The sequence below is a fragment of the Hyla sarda genome, chromosome 2, assembly GCF_029499605.1.
Source record: "Hyla sarda isolate aHylSar1 chromosome 2, aHylSar1.hap1, whole genome shotgun sequence".
In the NCBI taxonomy this organism is placed as follows: Eukaryota; Metazoa; Chordata; class Amphibia; order Anura; family Hylidae; genus Hyla; species Hyla sarda.
Genome location: NC_079190.1, coordinates 407,583,515 through 407,599,859, shown reverse-complemented (window position 1 = coordinate 407,599,859; position 16,345 = coordinate 407,583,515). Strand labels below are relative to the sequence as shown.

At 40.2% G+C, this 16,345-nt stretch overlaps 1 protein-coding gene across 1 annotated transcript in view; it reads right to left on the bottom strand.

The window, feature by feature from the left end:
- Positions 1 to 316: 316 nt before the first annotated feature.
- LOC130356831 (acetylserotonin O-methyltransferase-like) overlaps positions 317 to 16,345 on the bottom strand; it is a 39,296-nt gene continuing 23,267 nt past the window's right edge. Inside the window, exons 4-8 of the mRNA XM_056558826.1 lie at positions 15,777 to 15,845; positions 9,084 to 9,202; positions 4,817 to 4,957; positions 3,896 to 4,018; positions 317 to 734 (exon numbers count right to left, since the gene is read on the bottom strand). Coding sequence (XP_056414801.1) covers positions 523 to 734; positions 3,896 to 4,018; positions 4,817 to 4,957; positions 9,084 to 9,202; positions 15,777 to 15,845 — 664 coding nt within the window. The 3' untranslated portion in view covers positions 317 to 522. The remainder of the gene's footprint in view (positions 735 to 3,895; positions 4,019 to 4,816; positions 4,958 to 9,083; positions 9,203 to 15,776; positions 15,846 to 16,345) is intronic.

Genomic DNA, 16,345 nt, shown 5'->3' with positions numbered 1-16,345 from the left:
ACTTTAGCAAGGATGAGCTAACAGAATGTTTCTAGATGTGCAATAATATTTAAACTGCAACTCAGCAACTTTTCCTCTGGACAGGTTTGGATATATCTCCCCTTCTCCGTGTGATATTCCTCTGAAGCATTAAAGGGATTATCCAGGTTTTATTTTATATATATATATATATATATATATATATATATATATATTTTATAAGAGACCCAAATGCATTAAAATAACATAGCAGCAGTTACTTATCTTTCCGATCAGCACCCTGATCTTTTTTCAGCAGTCACTTACTGTGGCTCTCATCACTGTGTTGTGACGCTAGAGTACAGTGCGTTATTGCTGAAGCCGCTGATTGTATGCAGTGGTCATGTGACATCTGCTCCAAAATAAATAGTGTGGTGCTGAATGGAGCTTGGACGGGGGATCAGAGCAGAATTGAAGAGGGAAGTAAATGTTGCTTTGGTATTTGGGGCTCTTAAAAAAAAATCTAAAGCCTTGATGACCCATTCAAGAAAATTACTTTTAGCCCTACTTCCTTCCCAGTATTGCATCATATATCTTTCCAGTTGCTTTGACTTCAATGTCCCTGAAGCCAGAGTCTGTAAGGAGCTTTGTATATTCAGATGGCGTCCGTTCCTTGCCTTCTGCCATTACCAGCATGTGCAGTGAGAACATCTGGGAAATGACTGGGCCACTTCTGTCTTCATTTAAAAGGACTTCAACAATCAGCACTCCACCTCCTTACCAAGAGAAACACAGTGTCAGTCATTAGAAATATTTGACATTTCTAATGTTAATGTTAGTTTCAATGTATGATGCCACACTATATATGTGTGTTTGTAAACTTAACAATTAAAGGGGTTATCCAAGAAAAAAAAACTTTTTTAAATATATATATATATATATCAACTGACTCCAGAAAGTTAAACAGATTTGTAAATTACTTCTATTAAAAAATCTTAATCCTTTCAGTACTTATGAGCTTCTGAAGTTAAGGTTGTTCTTTTCTGTCTAAGTGCTCTCTGATGACACATGTCTCGGGAAACGACCAGTTTAGAAGCAAATCCCCATGGCAAACTTCTTCTAAACTGGGCTTTTCCCGAGACACGTGTCATCAGAGAGCACATAGAATGAAAAGAACAACCTTAACTTCAGAAGCTCATAAGTACTGAAAGGATTAAGATTTTTTAATAGAAGTATTTACAAATCTGTTTAACTTTCTGGAGCCAGTTGATATATATATATATATATATATATATATATATATATATATATATATATATAAAAGTTTTTTTTCCTGGAATACCCCTTTAAAGGTGATGCTACAGTCCAGCTACTAAAAGTTTTAAAAGTTGCAATAAAACCTAAACCAATTTTGAATAGTGTTACCTGTGTTTAAATACACTACATTGACAAAAAGAAAGATAATGCACCCAGATAAAAGCGTCAGTGCTGCAAAACTCAGCTTGGAGTTATGTCTCAGAAATGTAAATGGTTACTGATGAGGTCTGAGCAGGTCTTGCCACACAAGGGCACAAAAGTGTTTCCCAATCTGCCTTATAAATAGCGTATTTGAGGTTACCTCTTTAAGGCTGCATTCACATCTCGTTTTTGCAATACGGTTCCCGTATCCGGTTTCAGTGTAAAAACCGTATGGAACCGTATTGCAAGCCGTGTGTATAGACATGTAATCGGAAACCATATGCCAAACATAGCATCTGGTTGTGTACTTTTTGCATCATTTACGGTTTTATCTATTTTTTTCTCTTACACAAAACCGTAGTCTACTACGGTTTTATGTTCGGGTGAAAAAACCGTATACATTTTTTTTTTTAAATGGTGGTCTATGGGAACCGTACTGAACCGTACGTGCGTACGGTTCCATCCGGTTTGCACAATACGGTTTTGCAATTTGCACAAGCGCAGTGCACTCCGAAAGTTCTTCCCATAAATGGAACAAGAAGAACTTTATTTAATTAAAGACAAACATAAAACCGTATCTGTTTAAAAAAAAGTATTAAACCGGACATCTAAACCGGACGTTTTCAAATCCTATACGGTTTAAAACCGTACAGAGGTGTATACGGTTGTATACAGTTCAGTCCGGTTTTGAGACATACGTTTTTTTTACTAAAAACCTGATACGGGAACCGTATTGCAAAAACCAGATGTGAATGCAAGAGATCGTTTTTAAAGGGGTATTCCAGAAAAAAACTTTTTTTTATATATATATATATATATCAACTGGCTCCAGAAAGTTAAACAGATTTGCAAATTACTTCTATTAAAAAATCTTAATCCTTTCAGTACTTATGAGCTTCTGAAGTTAAGGTTGTTCATTTCTTTCTAAGTGCTCACTGATGACACCTCTCTCAGGAAATGCCCAGTTTAGAAGAGGTTTGCTATGGGGATTTGCTTCTAAACTGAGTGTTTCCCGAGTCAGGTGTCATCAGAGAGGACTTAGACAGAAAAGAACAACCTTAACTTCAGAAGCTCATAAGTACTGAAAGGATTAAGATTTTTTAATAGAAGTAATTTACAAATCTGTTTAAAGGGATATTCCAGGCAAAGTTAAACAGATTTGTAAATCACTTCTATTAAAAAAATCTTAATCCTTCCAATAGTTATTAGCTTCTGAAGTTTTCTGTCTAACTGCTCAATGATGATGTCACGTCCCGGGAGCTGTGCATGATGGGAGAATATCCCCATAGGAACTGCACAGCTCCCGGGACGTGAGTCATCAGAGAGCAGTTAGACAGAAAACAACAACTCAACTTCAGAAACTAATAACTATGAAGGATTAAGATTTTTTAATAGAAGTAATTTACAAATCTGTTTAACTTTCCGGAGCCAGTTGATATATATAAAAAAAAGTTTTGTCCTGGAATACCCCTTTAACTTTCTGGAGCCAGTTGATATATATATAAAAAAAAGTTTTTTTCCTGGATAACCCCTTTAAGCATTGCTCTTTACAGTACAACTGACATGTTTTCTCTATTCTGTGGGTCAATACGATTTAAATTATTCCCATGGTAAAACTCTTAATTTTTTTTTAAACAAAATAAGTATGTTTAAAACTGTCCTATTCTGACCGTCTACATCTTTCTCATTTTTGTGTATATGAGGCTGTATGAGGGCAAATTTTTTTTGCGCTGTGTCTTGTACTTTTTATCACTTTTGTGGAACTTTTGGTTGCTTTTTATTCTTTTTTTTTCTTTTTCTGGGATGTAATGTGACCGGATATCAACAATTATGGATTTCATATGTTTTTTTTTACGATTGTGCCGTTAACCGTACGGGATCATTAACATTACATTTTAATAGTGTGGACATTTCTGCACATTTCTGCTCCCAGTGCCTCTACTCTATGGTTTCGAGCTAATTGGGCTCGGTAAAAATCACCAGAGGAAGCTCTTTAAAAGAAACATAGCTAACTTCTTCATAGCACTGCATCACATTTTGTTTGGCAACTGGAGCCAAGCTGCAGTACCACACATAACCTGCTGACAGGTGTGGTGCGATTGTTGGAAGAAATTAACTCTGCTTTTCCTCTTGCTGTATAACCCCTTTATGGCTAGATTTCCACTTAATTTTTTTTCTTGCAGTTTCTGGAATACTGCCACTGCAGTTTTTGAGCCAAAGCCAGAAGTGTATTCAAAAGGAATAGGACATATAAAGGAAGAACTTACACTTCTCCTCCATTTGGCTCAAAAACTTTGGCTCAAAAACTGCCAGAAAAAAAAAAAAAAACAAGAGATCTGTGGGGGCCAGGTGAACAAATAGATCCTGTGGCTGGAGTCTGGAATGCTATAGACTGTAGACCCACAGCATGCACAAGGCCTTAGATTTCTTTTTGTAACTATTTCGCAAAGTGTCATTTTCCTACAGATTATAAACTCACCAGGTCTACAAGACTGGTAAATCTTTCTCAGCAGTGCGATGCATTTTTCTTCAGTCCAGTCATGAATAATCCTGGACAAAATGAATAGGTCTGCCTCCGGAATAGGATCATTAAAGAAGTCTCCTTTAATAAAGTAAAGACATTGTCAATTTCAAAACACATCCAAATCAGAAATAAATGACCAAAAAAATCTCAAAAATGAATTAAAGGGGTACTCCACTGGAAATCATTTTTTTTTCTTTTTTTATCAACTGGTGCCAGAAAGTTAAACAGATTTGTAAATTACTTCTACTTAAAAAATCGTAATCCTACCAGTACTTATCATCTGCTGTAATGATCCACAGGAAGTTCTTTTCTTTTTGAATTTCCTTTTTGCATGACCACAGTGCTCTCTGTTGACACCTCTGTCCATTTTAGGAACTGTCGAGAGTAGGAGTAAATCCCCATGGAAAATCTATCCTGCTCCAGACAGTTCCTAAAATGGACAGAGGTGTCAGCAGAGAGAACTGTGGTCAGGCAGAAAGGAAATTCAAAAAGAAAAGAACTTCATGTGGATTATAACAGCAGCTGATAAGTGCTGGAAAGATTAAGATTTTTTAATAGAAGTAATCTACAAATTTGTTCAACTTTCTGGCACCAGTTGATTAAAAAAAATATGTTTTACAGTGGAGTACCTCTTTAATGTCTTAAAGGAATGCATTTATCACAAAAAACATTTAACAGTTTAATGGCTGTCCCATTAATTATATTAGATCTCATCTCATCTTTTTTATGCATACATATTAAGGAACTGTGTTAACAGTACTTCCACATAGTTTATCTATACACTTTAGAATTACACTGTTGAATTAGGAAAACAATACACAAATGCAACATGTTTTTTGCTGCCATTTCTTTCTTTCTATATGGTTTATACTTTACCTTCAAGGAAATGTATCTGCTTCTCCTTATCTGTTACAAAATGTTTCTTAGCTGTTTGCACAACCTTTGGCAGGTCCATAATGGTGACTGTTGAATCCTTATATGTAGATACAATTTGTTTTGCAAGACCCCCTGAACATCCTATAAAAGACAAAGATTTTAAAGTGTATTTGTTACTATGCAACAAACTTAGAAACATATAATGTGTTGTCAGACTACTCCGTAAAGTGATACTTCCTAATATTATTTTTAAACCTTTACCCCTCTAATTTTAAAATATGTCCTCTTGTGGTAGTTTTTCTTTTCAAAAATATACTCTCCTCCTTTATTGCATTGATTCCCTTTATGAATTTAGAAGATTCTAACATATCTTCTTGTCTCATCTTTCATGTTAAGCTATACATGTTTAGATCCTTTACAGAGCTGACTTCTTCCAAAAACACCTGTCCTCAGGTTGTGTGTGGTATTGCAACTCAGCTCCATCCACATCAATAGAACTCTTCTCTGAACCCTCTCCAGTGTTATCTATTTTCTTCTGGAGATACGGCCTCCAGTACTGCGCATAACACTTTAAGTAAGGTCTCACAGTGCCCTGTACAGCGGCATGATTACTTCCCTCTTTATACTGATAATACCTCTCCCTATACACCCAAGCATTCTGCTAGCATCATTTCCTGCTTCTCTATTACATTGTCTGAAATAATGACCCCCTAAATTTCTTTCCTCAGATACTGAGGTTAGGACTGTATCAAATATTATCATGCACTTGTCCACATTAACTGTCAGAGTCAAAGTTCTGAACATTCTTCCAGTTTACCTAAATCATTTGGTATTTAGGTATTTTAACCCAGTTGTAAATCCTTTTGTTATCAGCAAAATGACATACCTTACCATTGAGACCTTCTGCAAGATCACTAATAATATATTATACAGAATTGGTCCTAGTACAGATTCCTAAGGTACCCCACTGGGGCGTTTCTCATCTTGCAATGCATATAGTTTTAGATGTTAAACAATTCTGTCCTTTAGTATGGTTTCTGTAATCACTTGACCTGGTTCTGCTCATAGGGTTAAGTTTTCTGGTATTTGGCTAGAGCATCATGCGTAGCCTTGCGATGCCAGGGCCATTCAGGAGCTGTGGACAACTGGCCAATGGTATTCTGCCTTGGTGTCCACACCATGTTTGGCTGGCTATAAAGGAGTTCAGTTGTCTCACTTGATTGCCTGTGATAGGAAAATCTATTCTGAACACTGCTAACTTATTCTTTCCTTATTCTGATCTCTGGTTATTGTGACTCTGGTTTAGTTTACGGTTAACCCTTCTCTTGAATCTCTTAAATTTCGATACTTTGGTGTAATTTTGGTTTTTGACCCGGCTGGTTTGCCATTCCATTTCTGTGTGTTTGTTATTATTTTGTTTCCTGACCTGTACCCCTAACTTGTACTGTGTTTGTTTTGTTCTGACTTGTTGCCCCTGCACTTAGTTCAGAGGAGCGACGGTGCAAATTTGTGGAATATTTGCCAAGGTGATTTTGAAAGTAGGCAGGGCAAGTGGATCTGCGTGAGAGCAGGACTGCAATAATCCCTGCCCTACACAACGGGACAGTTTCCATGTTTCCATTAATTTCTCTACAAAAAAAGAAAGTATGCTTTAGTTAAAAAAAACAGTTTGTTTTAATGCAGTTATGTTGGCGGATCTTTGTTTGCATGAACAGATATCAGTGTGTACTCTTGTAGTAAGATTGCACACAAATACTTTGTGCAACCTGATCAATAATATCACTGAAGGAATTTACAATCATTGGCAACAAATAAGGCACCAAAAAGGAGGGGTTAGAGCCGAACAAAACTTTGTGTGGGAATGTATAATTGATTACAACATTAATTATACAAGGATATGTTTACTGGGTAAACTGTAAAAGTGAATGAAGGCGCTAGTGGATCACCTCTAGCCTGGATACTAGATGAGATACAGTTAGGCATGGAGGCATACAGGTTCCTATCAAATCCTGGTGTACATTGGCCCACAGATGTTACAGCTTAACCTGTAGATCCTACACATTTAGTGGTTGCCAAAGCTGGTTTCTCAACTTGTCCAACAAATGCTAAATTGGTGATAAATCTGGTGACTGGGCAGGCTAAGAGGTGCTGTAATCTGGAGAGAACATTCCTGAGAAATCTGTGTGATGTGAGTGGGTGAACATTATACTGATGAAAAAATGGCAGGAAGAAGCCATTCCATGAGAACATACATATGTGACCACAGGTTGTCTTGCACATATCACTAAGCTGTTCCTGTCCCTTGTATCACTACCAGGGGTGACCAACTGTTGTATTGGATGGCTTCTTAGATTATCACTCTGGCAGCTGGGGCAGAGTATCGCTCTATAGCAAAGGCAGAATATATGCTCTCACGATGAGTCCTCTATTCTCAAAATTTCCTTCTGCTAAGCATCTGGAAATGGTCCAGGCAGAGACAGGTGTATGTAATGAAAATGCCACCTGTGTCTAGATGGGGGACACGGAAACTGCGGGAGCTGCTTGTCCTTGCCGATGGATCAAATAATTCTCTCTACTGGTGGTCTGTGGGCAATGCAGGGTTCTGTTTGTCATGTGTATATGCTCCTATTTAAAAACTGCTCACAATACCTCCCAACAGCTTGGTCAGAATGGCCTAGATTGGGAACAATTCATCACAACAATCATCCTGCTTCCCTCAGGCTATTGATACACCACCTCCAACTCTTAGTCTGTCAACTGTGCAAAATATCTCCAAGTGCATTGTAGAGGCATTTCTAACAGTAATCTGTTACAATCTCTCACCCAAAGGTACAATACTCAAAAATTACCCTGTGAAGGCTTTTTTATAGGACTGCAGAGGAAGCACTTTTATGTTGTCTTGTGGCAAGGCCCAGCTCCTAATAAGGCTACACCTGTTTACATATTACATCATTTAAATATCTACCTGAGCCATAACTCCCTCTCCACGCCGAGTTTTGCAACAATCCAACATTTCTTTCTGGGTGCACTTTTTTTTTATTTAAATGAGTATTCATTAAGGGATTGCTTCCCTGCCTCTCCGTTTTGTGCAGTTTTGCAAACTTGAAATATGTACCTGAAGATGTAATATGTTGCTCATACATAGGACTGCATATCAAAATAACAGATCTGCCTTAAAAATGTAATAGTATTGTGTGACCTATGATCATCCTCTTGCTTCATTATACAGATTATATTGTTTTTATGTAAATTCATATAAATGTATTTTCATCTTAAAAAATTGTATACATTACATACAGTAAATTCTGATAATATATTAGAAGTTATCAGAATATCAAAGTGAATATACACAGGTTAGGAAACTTTCACAGTCAATGAGATTCTAATATTCTCTTTAAATTGTAGTAGAGAATATAGAAAATATATGATTACTTATAATATTTCATAAACATATATTATAAAATAAAAAAAATAAAAAAGATATATATATATATATATATATATATATATATATATATATATATATAATATCTCAGTTGCTGCAGATCTGCAATTTGAGGAGTATGGGGAAGATTCCTGTCTATAATTTTGTAAACTGATGACAGTATATTATAGTTTTTTTTCTATGTGCCTAGCGTCTGTGTTTGGCTTACAAACCCTGGTGATCTGCTGCTTATTCATTTTGACATTCGCTGCTTAAAAAGGGACGTGTCCAATGCAAGCACTGAGCTTACCCTAATTAACTATGCATTGATTTCCTTCCTGAGCCTGCTGTGCTGTGCTAAATCTCTTCATCCAATCACTGCCGGCTGCTCTGTAACCCCATCCTCTCTGTTGTCAGACAGCAGTTTGACAGGAAAGGAGTGAGCACAGTCAAGTGCTAAACTTTGTCCCAGCTTGTGCTTCAACTGGGACAACAATTTTTCTGCAGCCAGACAGGATTATGTTCTAGATGGTATAGGGACCCCTAATGGTCTTTTATAAGCCATGATTTTTATAAAAAGGAGATACATTTTTTTCATGAAGTATATAAGAAAGGTCAATGTTTTGCCAAGATTTCCAAAATATAAAAGGTTTTTGATTTTAACATTAGCCATTTAAAAAAACACTTCTACATTAAGAGATATAGTCTCAGCACTGTACACCTTTCTATAATATGTTCTGAAATCACAATGTGACTTTTATACAGATATAACTATGAATGTCAATGGGAAAATTCTATTTACCTGTCATATAAAAATGTTATAAATATTTTTTTTTCTATTACCTCCAAGGTCATAGACTGTGTGAAACAGAGATAGGTCAAAAGCTTGGATAACGTCTTTCCCACAAATATTCCATATTGAGTCCATGAAATATATAAAATTCAGCATCTCCTCTTCTGATCTAAAATTGTATAAATCACAAACATATTGGTGACAAGAAAATTCTAAAACAGAAAGACACTTTCAAACCTCCAATTTAAAACATGAAATAGGTATATGGGCATTCCCAATAGCCAGCAATCCCTCCCAGAAGCCAGTAATCTAGTAAATTAGCTAGTAAAATCCCCCCAATAGGCAGTAATTCCTCCAGGGCACCAGGGCAGAGATCATGCTCCACTCCCAGTGTAGACTGCAGCCTAAGGATGTATTCAAGCTCCCACTTACTGGAGCTTGCTCACCAGGGGATATGGAACAAGGGCCATGGATTTTCTGATTAATGAATGAATTATGTGGGCGATTTGGATGCTCATTCAAACCATCAACATTATTTACTAGGTCTGGTGAAATGGGGGCACTTGGCACTCCCCTGCCCAGTGGCACTCAGTTCCCAGTTCCGCACATAATTATTAACCCCTTCAGGACATTGGGCATAAATTTACACACTCATCCTGCTCCCATTGAATGGAGTGCACTCAGGAGCTGAGCACAGTTCACACCTGGTGGGTTCCAACTGCTGTCAGCAACCAGAACCCATGGCCAAATTCAAGACATCGCCATCGGGCCAATGTCGGTTTTAATGCGCTCACTGTTTTTTTAGGCTTATTCACACTAAATTAAAGGGGTATAAAGTTGGGATTAAAAAAGGGGGTAAAATAGCCGATAACTTATACCGGAATATTGGTATAAGTTATCAGCTATCGGCCTGAAAGGTCATAGATTATCGGTATCGGCCCTAAAAAATCAATATCGGTCGATCCCTAGAATAAAGTATTCTTGGTTGAGATTAGATGCCTGCTGGTGTTAAAAGGCATACAGAGGTATCGGAAGAGGTAGTGGCTTTTAACAAATGTTCTAAAAATAAGCCCATTTTGAAAGGAGCAACAGAATTGGTGATGCTGTCTAAAAATAGAGAAACTGACAAAAGTTGGAAATTTTTTTAATTAAGTTTTAAAATTTTGAAAAATAATTAGCAAAATTCCGGCTTCATTGTGATGCTGACATGCTTGAAATTAAAGGGGTTATCCACCATAAGTTGATTTTTGTACCTACCTGCCAGACAGTAATGGACATGCTTAGGAAGATTCTGTGCTTGTCTTGGGGCTAAATGGCTATGTATAGAGATTACCATAATGCTGTGGCTAGCTTTTTGTGAACTATCTATTTCCTGTTGGAGTTTCCTTCTTCAACTACAAATCCAATTATTCCTTGTTTGCAAGAGTGAGGTCACATTTCTCCCTCTAACACATCAGCCACCCCACTCATTAAAACACAAATGAGCTGCATTCCTTTTAAACGACTAGTGTTTTCTAACCAGGGTGCCTACAGCTGTTGCAAAAATACAATTAGTTGCAGAAGGATCTCTCTCCCACTCAGTGATCGCTCCAGCCACTAAAGCAGACAGGCTCCCTGTCATCACCTGTCATCACAGTGATTAAATGTCTCGGCCGCACTGCGACCTGGGAAACCTGAGACTACAGTAGTTTTGTATGCTGTTAAAAATAAATATTGGGGCAAAAATCACAGAAGAATTGCGAGACCACCGTCACACACCGGTAGAGACACTATATTACAAACTATACTAGCTTTAGAGCCACTATAGCATAGTCCATTAAACAGTCAATGTTTTTAATTTTGAAAATTAAAAAAAAAATCTCCATTTGTGGGAATAGCAACAGTTTTCTAGTCTGCCAAGCAAAGATGTCGAGGATTTTGTTGAGGGTTCAAAAAATGTCCCCTTTTTGTGAGTAGCAAAAGTTTTTTTGTCAAAAATAGGCAATACAATGATCTTTTTTTTAGGAATCAGGGGTTGTGTATGTGTAGGCCTGGTTGAAACTGCTAGCAGCAAAGGTGATGGCTGACTAAAGGGACTGTTAATAGCCAGTGGACAGCAGGAGGAAGACAAAATAGTTTTTAGTTAAATTTGGTCAGGCGGCCTGATCCTGGCTAGAGGTGACATCAGCAGCAAGGGTGATGGTGGACTAGTGGACAGCATATGGTGGAAAAATGTGTTTTTCCTTAAATTTGGCCAAGCGGCACAAGCCTGGCTAGAGGTAGCAGCAGCAAAGGTAAAAGCAGACTTGTAGGACTGGCAGTAGCCAGTGGACGGCATAAAGTGGAAAAATTAGATTTTTGTTGAATTTGACCAGGCAGCCCAGGCAGCAGACTAGTGGGACTTGTAATAGCCAGCATACAGCAGGAGGTTCAAAATAAAAAAAAATTTAAATGTTGCCTACCAGACGGCCCAGGCCTGGCTGGAGGTAGCAGCAGCAAGGATGATGGCAGACTAGTGGCCCTTTTAGTAACAAGCATACAGCAGGAGGAGGAGGCATAGTAATCAGCGTATAGAAGGAGGTTAAAAAAAATATATACATTTTTAAACGTTGCCAGCTAGGTAGCACAGGCCTGGCTGAAGATAGCAACAGTAGCAAGGGTTATTGCAGACAAGTGGGCCCGATAGTATCCAGCATACAGAAGGTGGAGGATTTGTAGTAACCAGCATACAGCAGGAGGTTAAAAATATATATATATTTTTTTAATTTTGCCAGCCTGGCGGTCCAGGCCTGGATGGAGGTAGCAGAAGCAACAAAGGTAATGGCGGACTAGTGGCACATTTAGTAGTCAGTATACAGCAGGAAGAGGCAGACTGGTAAGAGTTGTAGTAGTCTGAAGATAGCAGGAGGTTAAAAAATGTGATTTATTTGATTTTGACAGCCCGGCGACCAATGCTTGGCTAGAAGTTGTCAAATTGGGGACAGCATGGATTGTTCTGCACACTGACAACTGCATGAAGTGGCCCACCCTCAACACCACATGATTGTGCACAGCGAGGACTCCTGGTAACAGAGGCCTCTAGCCACGGACAGCAAGCGGTGGAGAGATAGTGTAAGCTGTAGTCACCAGACTGCAGGCATTTGTAGACTAGGTATACTTCTAGCCAGACTTTGTGATGCCTCTCCATTGTCAGGATCCGGACTGGTATGCAGAGAGGACACTGGAGGTGGATCCTCTGTGTCAGTGAGGTGATGGCGTGGGCCGTACCAGGGGAACAGAATCTAAGGCGTTACTGGTTTTCACCAGAGCCCGCCGCAAAGCGGGATGGACTTGCAGCGACAGGTAACACCCAGGTCTTTCCACCCGATAGCGACTCAACCCCACTGACTGCTGAGACAGGCGCGGTACACAGGGACAAGGCAACAGCAAGGTCGGACGTAGCAGAAGGTCAGGGCAGGCAGCAATGGGTTGTAGTCAGGGGCAACGGCAAGGGTATGGATACACAGGCTTGGGATACACAAAACGCTTTCTCAGGGCACTAGGGAAACAAGATCCGGCAAGGACAGGAAGGGGAAGTGGGTTTTTATAGGAATGGGAGTGATTGACAACTGATTGGGCCAGGCACCAATTAGTAATGCACTGGCCCTTTAAATTTCAGAGAGTCGGCGCGCGCGCCCTAGAGAGTGGGGCTGCGCGTGCCAGGACACAACAGCCGGGGAACGGGACAGGTGAGAGGATTGGAATGCGACCCGCGGGCAGGCGCCCCAGCGGGTCTGACCGGGGCGCTGCAGACAGGAGAACGCCGCGAGCGCTCCGTGGAGGAGCAGGGACCTGGAGCGCTCGGCGTAACAGTACCCCCCCTTAGGTCTCCCCTTCTTTTTGGAGCCCAGGAATCTGCAGACAAGCTCCTTCTCAAAAATGTTGGCCTCGGGTTCCCAGGACCTCTCTTCGGGGCCACAATTCTCCCAATCAATTAAAAAAAATCTTTTACCTTGGACGATCTTGGAGGCAAGGATCTCTTTAACAGCGAAGATATCAGAGGAGCCAGAAACAGGAGCGGGAACAGTAACCTTGGGAGAAAAGCGGTTAAGCACAAGAGGTTTGAGAAGAGACACATGGAAAGAGTTAGGAATGCGAAGAGAAGAAGGAAGATGAAGTTTGTAAGAGACAGAATTCATTTGATTCTTGATTTTAAAAGGACCGAGGTAGCGAGGACCCAACTTGTAGCTAGGGACACGAAAGCATATGTATTTGGCAGAGAGCCACACTAGGGCAACAAGATCCAGCAAGGACAGGAAGGGGAAGTGAGTTTTCATAGGAATGGGAGTGACTGACAACTGATTTGGCCAGGCACCAATTAGTGGTGCACTGGCCCTTTAAACTTCAGAGAGCCGGCACGCGCGCGCCCTAGAGAGCGGGGCCGCGCACACCGGGACGTGACAGCCGGGGAACGGGACAGGTGAGAGGAATGGGATGCGACCCGCGGGCGGGCGCGTTCCGCTACGCGGATCGCATCCCCGCCGGCAGTAACAGTGCAGCGCTCCCGGTCAGCTGGTCTGACCGGGGCGCTGCAGACAGGGGAACGCCGCGAGCGCTCCGGGGAGGAGCAGGGACCCGGAGCGCTCGGCATAACATCCATCTGCTGACATTAAGGCCTTATTCCTAAATTCGGACTCATCCTGTGCCTTACTTTTTTTTCTACAGATACGCCACTGTGCCTGCTTTCCTGCATCTGATAACATAGTAAAGAATTTCTTTACTGTACAATTTTTTTTTTGAAGAGGTACTCGGTACCACATTTCTTTGGTTATATAGTGCACTTGTGGCTAGTTGAGCCCTTTTGTAATTGGCATGTGTGACATATGTTCACAGCATATGTGTTTTTTTACTGACCTGTTCAGTAGATTTTATGGCTGGTTGTTACGGTCATCCACACTCGCTGCCATGTCTGTTCTATGTTGTGGACAATACGTCTGGTCTGCAGGCATTCTTTTTTTTTCTGAGAAGGTGCTCGCCCTTTTCCCCGCCCATCTAATAAATATTCAGTGTGGAAAATTGCTGGTTTCTGTACATTGGTTCAATGGTTCCTAGTCTCAATGCTGCCATCACCTGATATAAAGTTTTCTATGATCCTTAGAAAAAAACAAGAGCGCATGTGCAGGTGGCTAGCGTATGTTTACTATGGACTCCCCTGAACAACTGCGTATGCGCCACCATACGCAAGCCACCATACGCTAACTGCGTAGTGGAAGGAAGCTGCGCATGCGCACTTAGTTTTCTATGCATCGTAGAAAACTATGCTTTGTTCTAGGCAACCATTTTGGTGACGCTGCGGTGGCTCGCCCCATTGGGCTGGTTGCTGCCAGTCTGCTGGGTGGAAATGGCGAACAAAGTGTGCATGAACAAACTGGCCACAAGGCATGCTGGAAACAGTTGTTTAGCGACCGCATGAAAAACGGAAATGAACGCCACACTACAAGGACAAACTCATGGAAGCAAAGGACAAAAAGACAACCAAAGAGTACACAAGACTACAGAGAGAAGAAGAAAATGAACAAAAAAGTGTAAGTAAGAAAACCCAAAACACATTGGCCACTGAAGTACCCCTTTAAGCCTTCATATTCAGCACCAGCATCAACTGTAACACCAGTCTGCCACCTCTGGGTGTATGCTGGCTGATGCTAGTAACACCAGTCCACCCCCTCCTGCTGTACACTGGTTGTTGCTAGTAACGCCAGTGCCACCTCCTGCTATACACTGGCTGATTCCAGTAACACCAGTCCGCCACATCCTGCTGTACGCTGGATGATGCCAGATACACTTGTCCGACACCTCCAGCTATTTGCTGGCTGAAGCCAGTAACACCAGTTCGCCACCTCCTGCTATACACTGGCTTATGCCAATAAAACCAGTCCACCACTTCCTGCTGTATGCTGGTAGATGCCAGTAACACCAGTCCGTCACCTCTTGCTGCACGCTGGCTGATACCAGTTACGCCAGTCTGCCACCTCCTACTGATGCCAGTAAAACCAGTCCCCCACCCTGCTCAATTCCGGCTGATGCCAGTAACACTAGTTTGTCACCTCCTGCTGGCTGATGCCAGTAACACCAGTCCGCCACCTCCTGCTGTCCACTGGATAATGCTAGTAACACAAGACCGCCACCTCTTGCTGTATGCTGGTTAATGGGAGTCCCCCAATCCTGTAGCTAGTCCCAAAAAGGGATCATTTTTTGAATGGCTGGAGAAATCCGTGCCATACTTTTCTCTTAACAGGCTAAAAATCTGTAGCTACTCCCAAAAAGGGATAACTTTTTGAATGCCTGGAGAAATCTGTGCTATCTTCTTCGCTTGGCACACTGAAATATTTTTGCTTCTCCCAAGAAGGGATAATTTGGCAGGCATCTAATTTTAGTGTGAATATGCCAAAAAAATCAGCAAGCACAATAATGAAGCTGTTACTTACCATGGTTTTGCAAATGTCACCATAACTGAGCCTTAAAACCACTTTAAAACTACTTGAATACATTTCTAGCAGTGTTGTGCAGGACTTTATTGCTTTTAGGCAGTGTTAAAAATATGTTGGGACTTAATTTAGTCCTGGTTTGTGTTGAACTGCCGAATCGAACTGACAATTTTCAAAAAGGTCTGTAAAACTGGCGAGACAAACTTTTAAAAAGTTTGCTCATCTTTAGTTATGATGCTCAGTTAAAATTACTGACATTGCGGATAATGCCCATGTTTCAAAGCTATGTACAAAATTTACCTGTATACACCATCAAATATTTCTTTTGAAGATATCCCAAAACACCTTTCATACTGAGGTTTTCCTTCTCTGAAATACATAAAGGAACAAAATTTGGTTAGATTTATAGTTAAAAACAACAACCTAAAAAGAAGTCCTATATACTGTGGTATAAATAAAATTGGGGAAAACCCAAAACAACCACTTTTTAGATTTATAGTTTACAAATATTTAATTACTTTCACTTGTATGTCTAGTTATCTGGCATCTCCATTCATGTACAAACATCATCACTATTTTGTGGATAATATCTATGTCTTGGTAATGTACAGCCCATTCAAAAAGTCTTCAGACCCTTTCACTTTTTTTCACATTTTGTCATGTTACAACCTTGTACTAAAATCAACAACATTTTAGTTTTTCCTCATCAGTCTGTACTAAACATTCTATAATGAGAATATGAAAACAAAATGTTAGACATCTTTGTAAATGTATTAAAGAGGAACTTTTGGCAGCTATTGCAGCCTCCAGTCTTCTTGGGTATGATACTACCATAAGGTTGAAAACCTGGATTTAGATGTTTTCTGCTA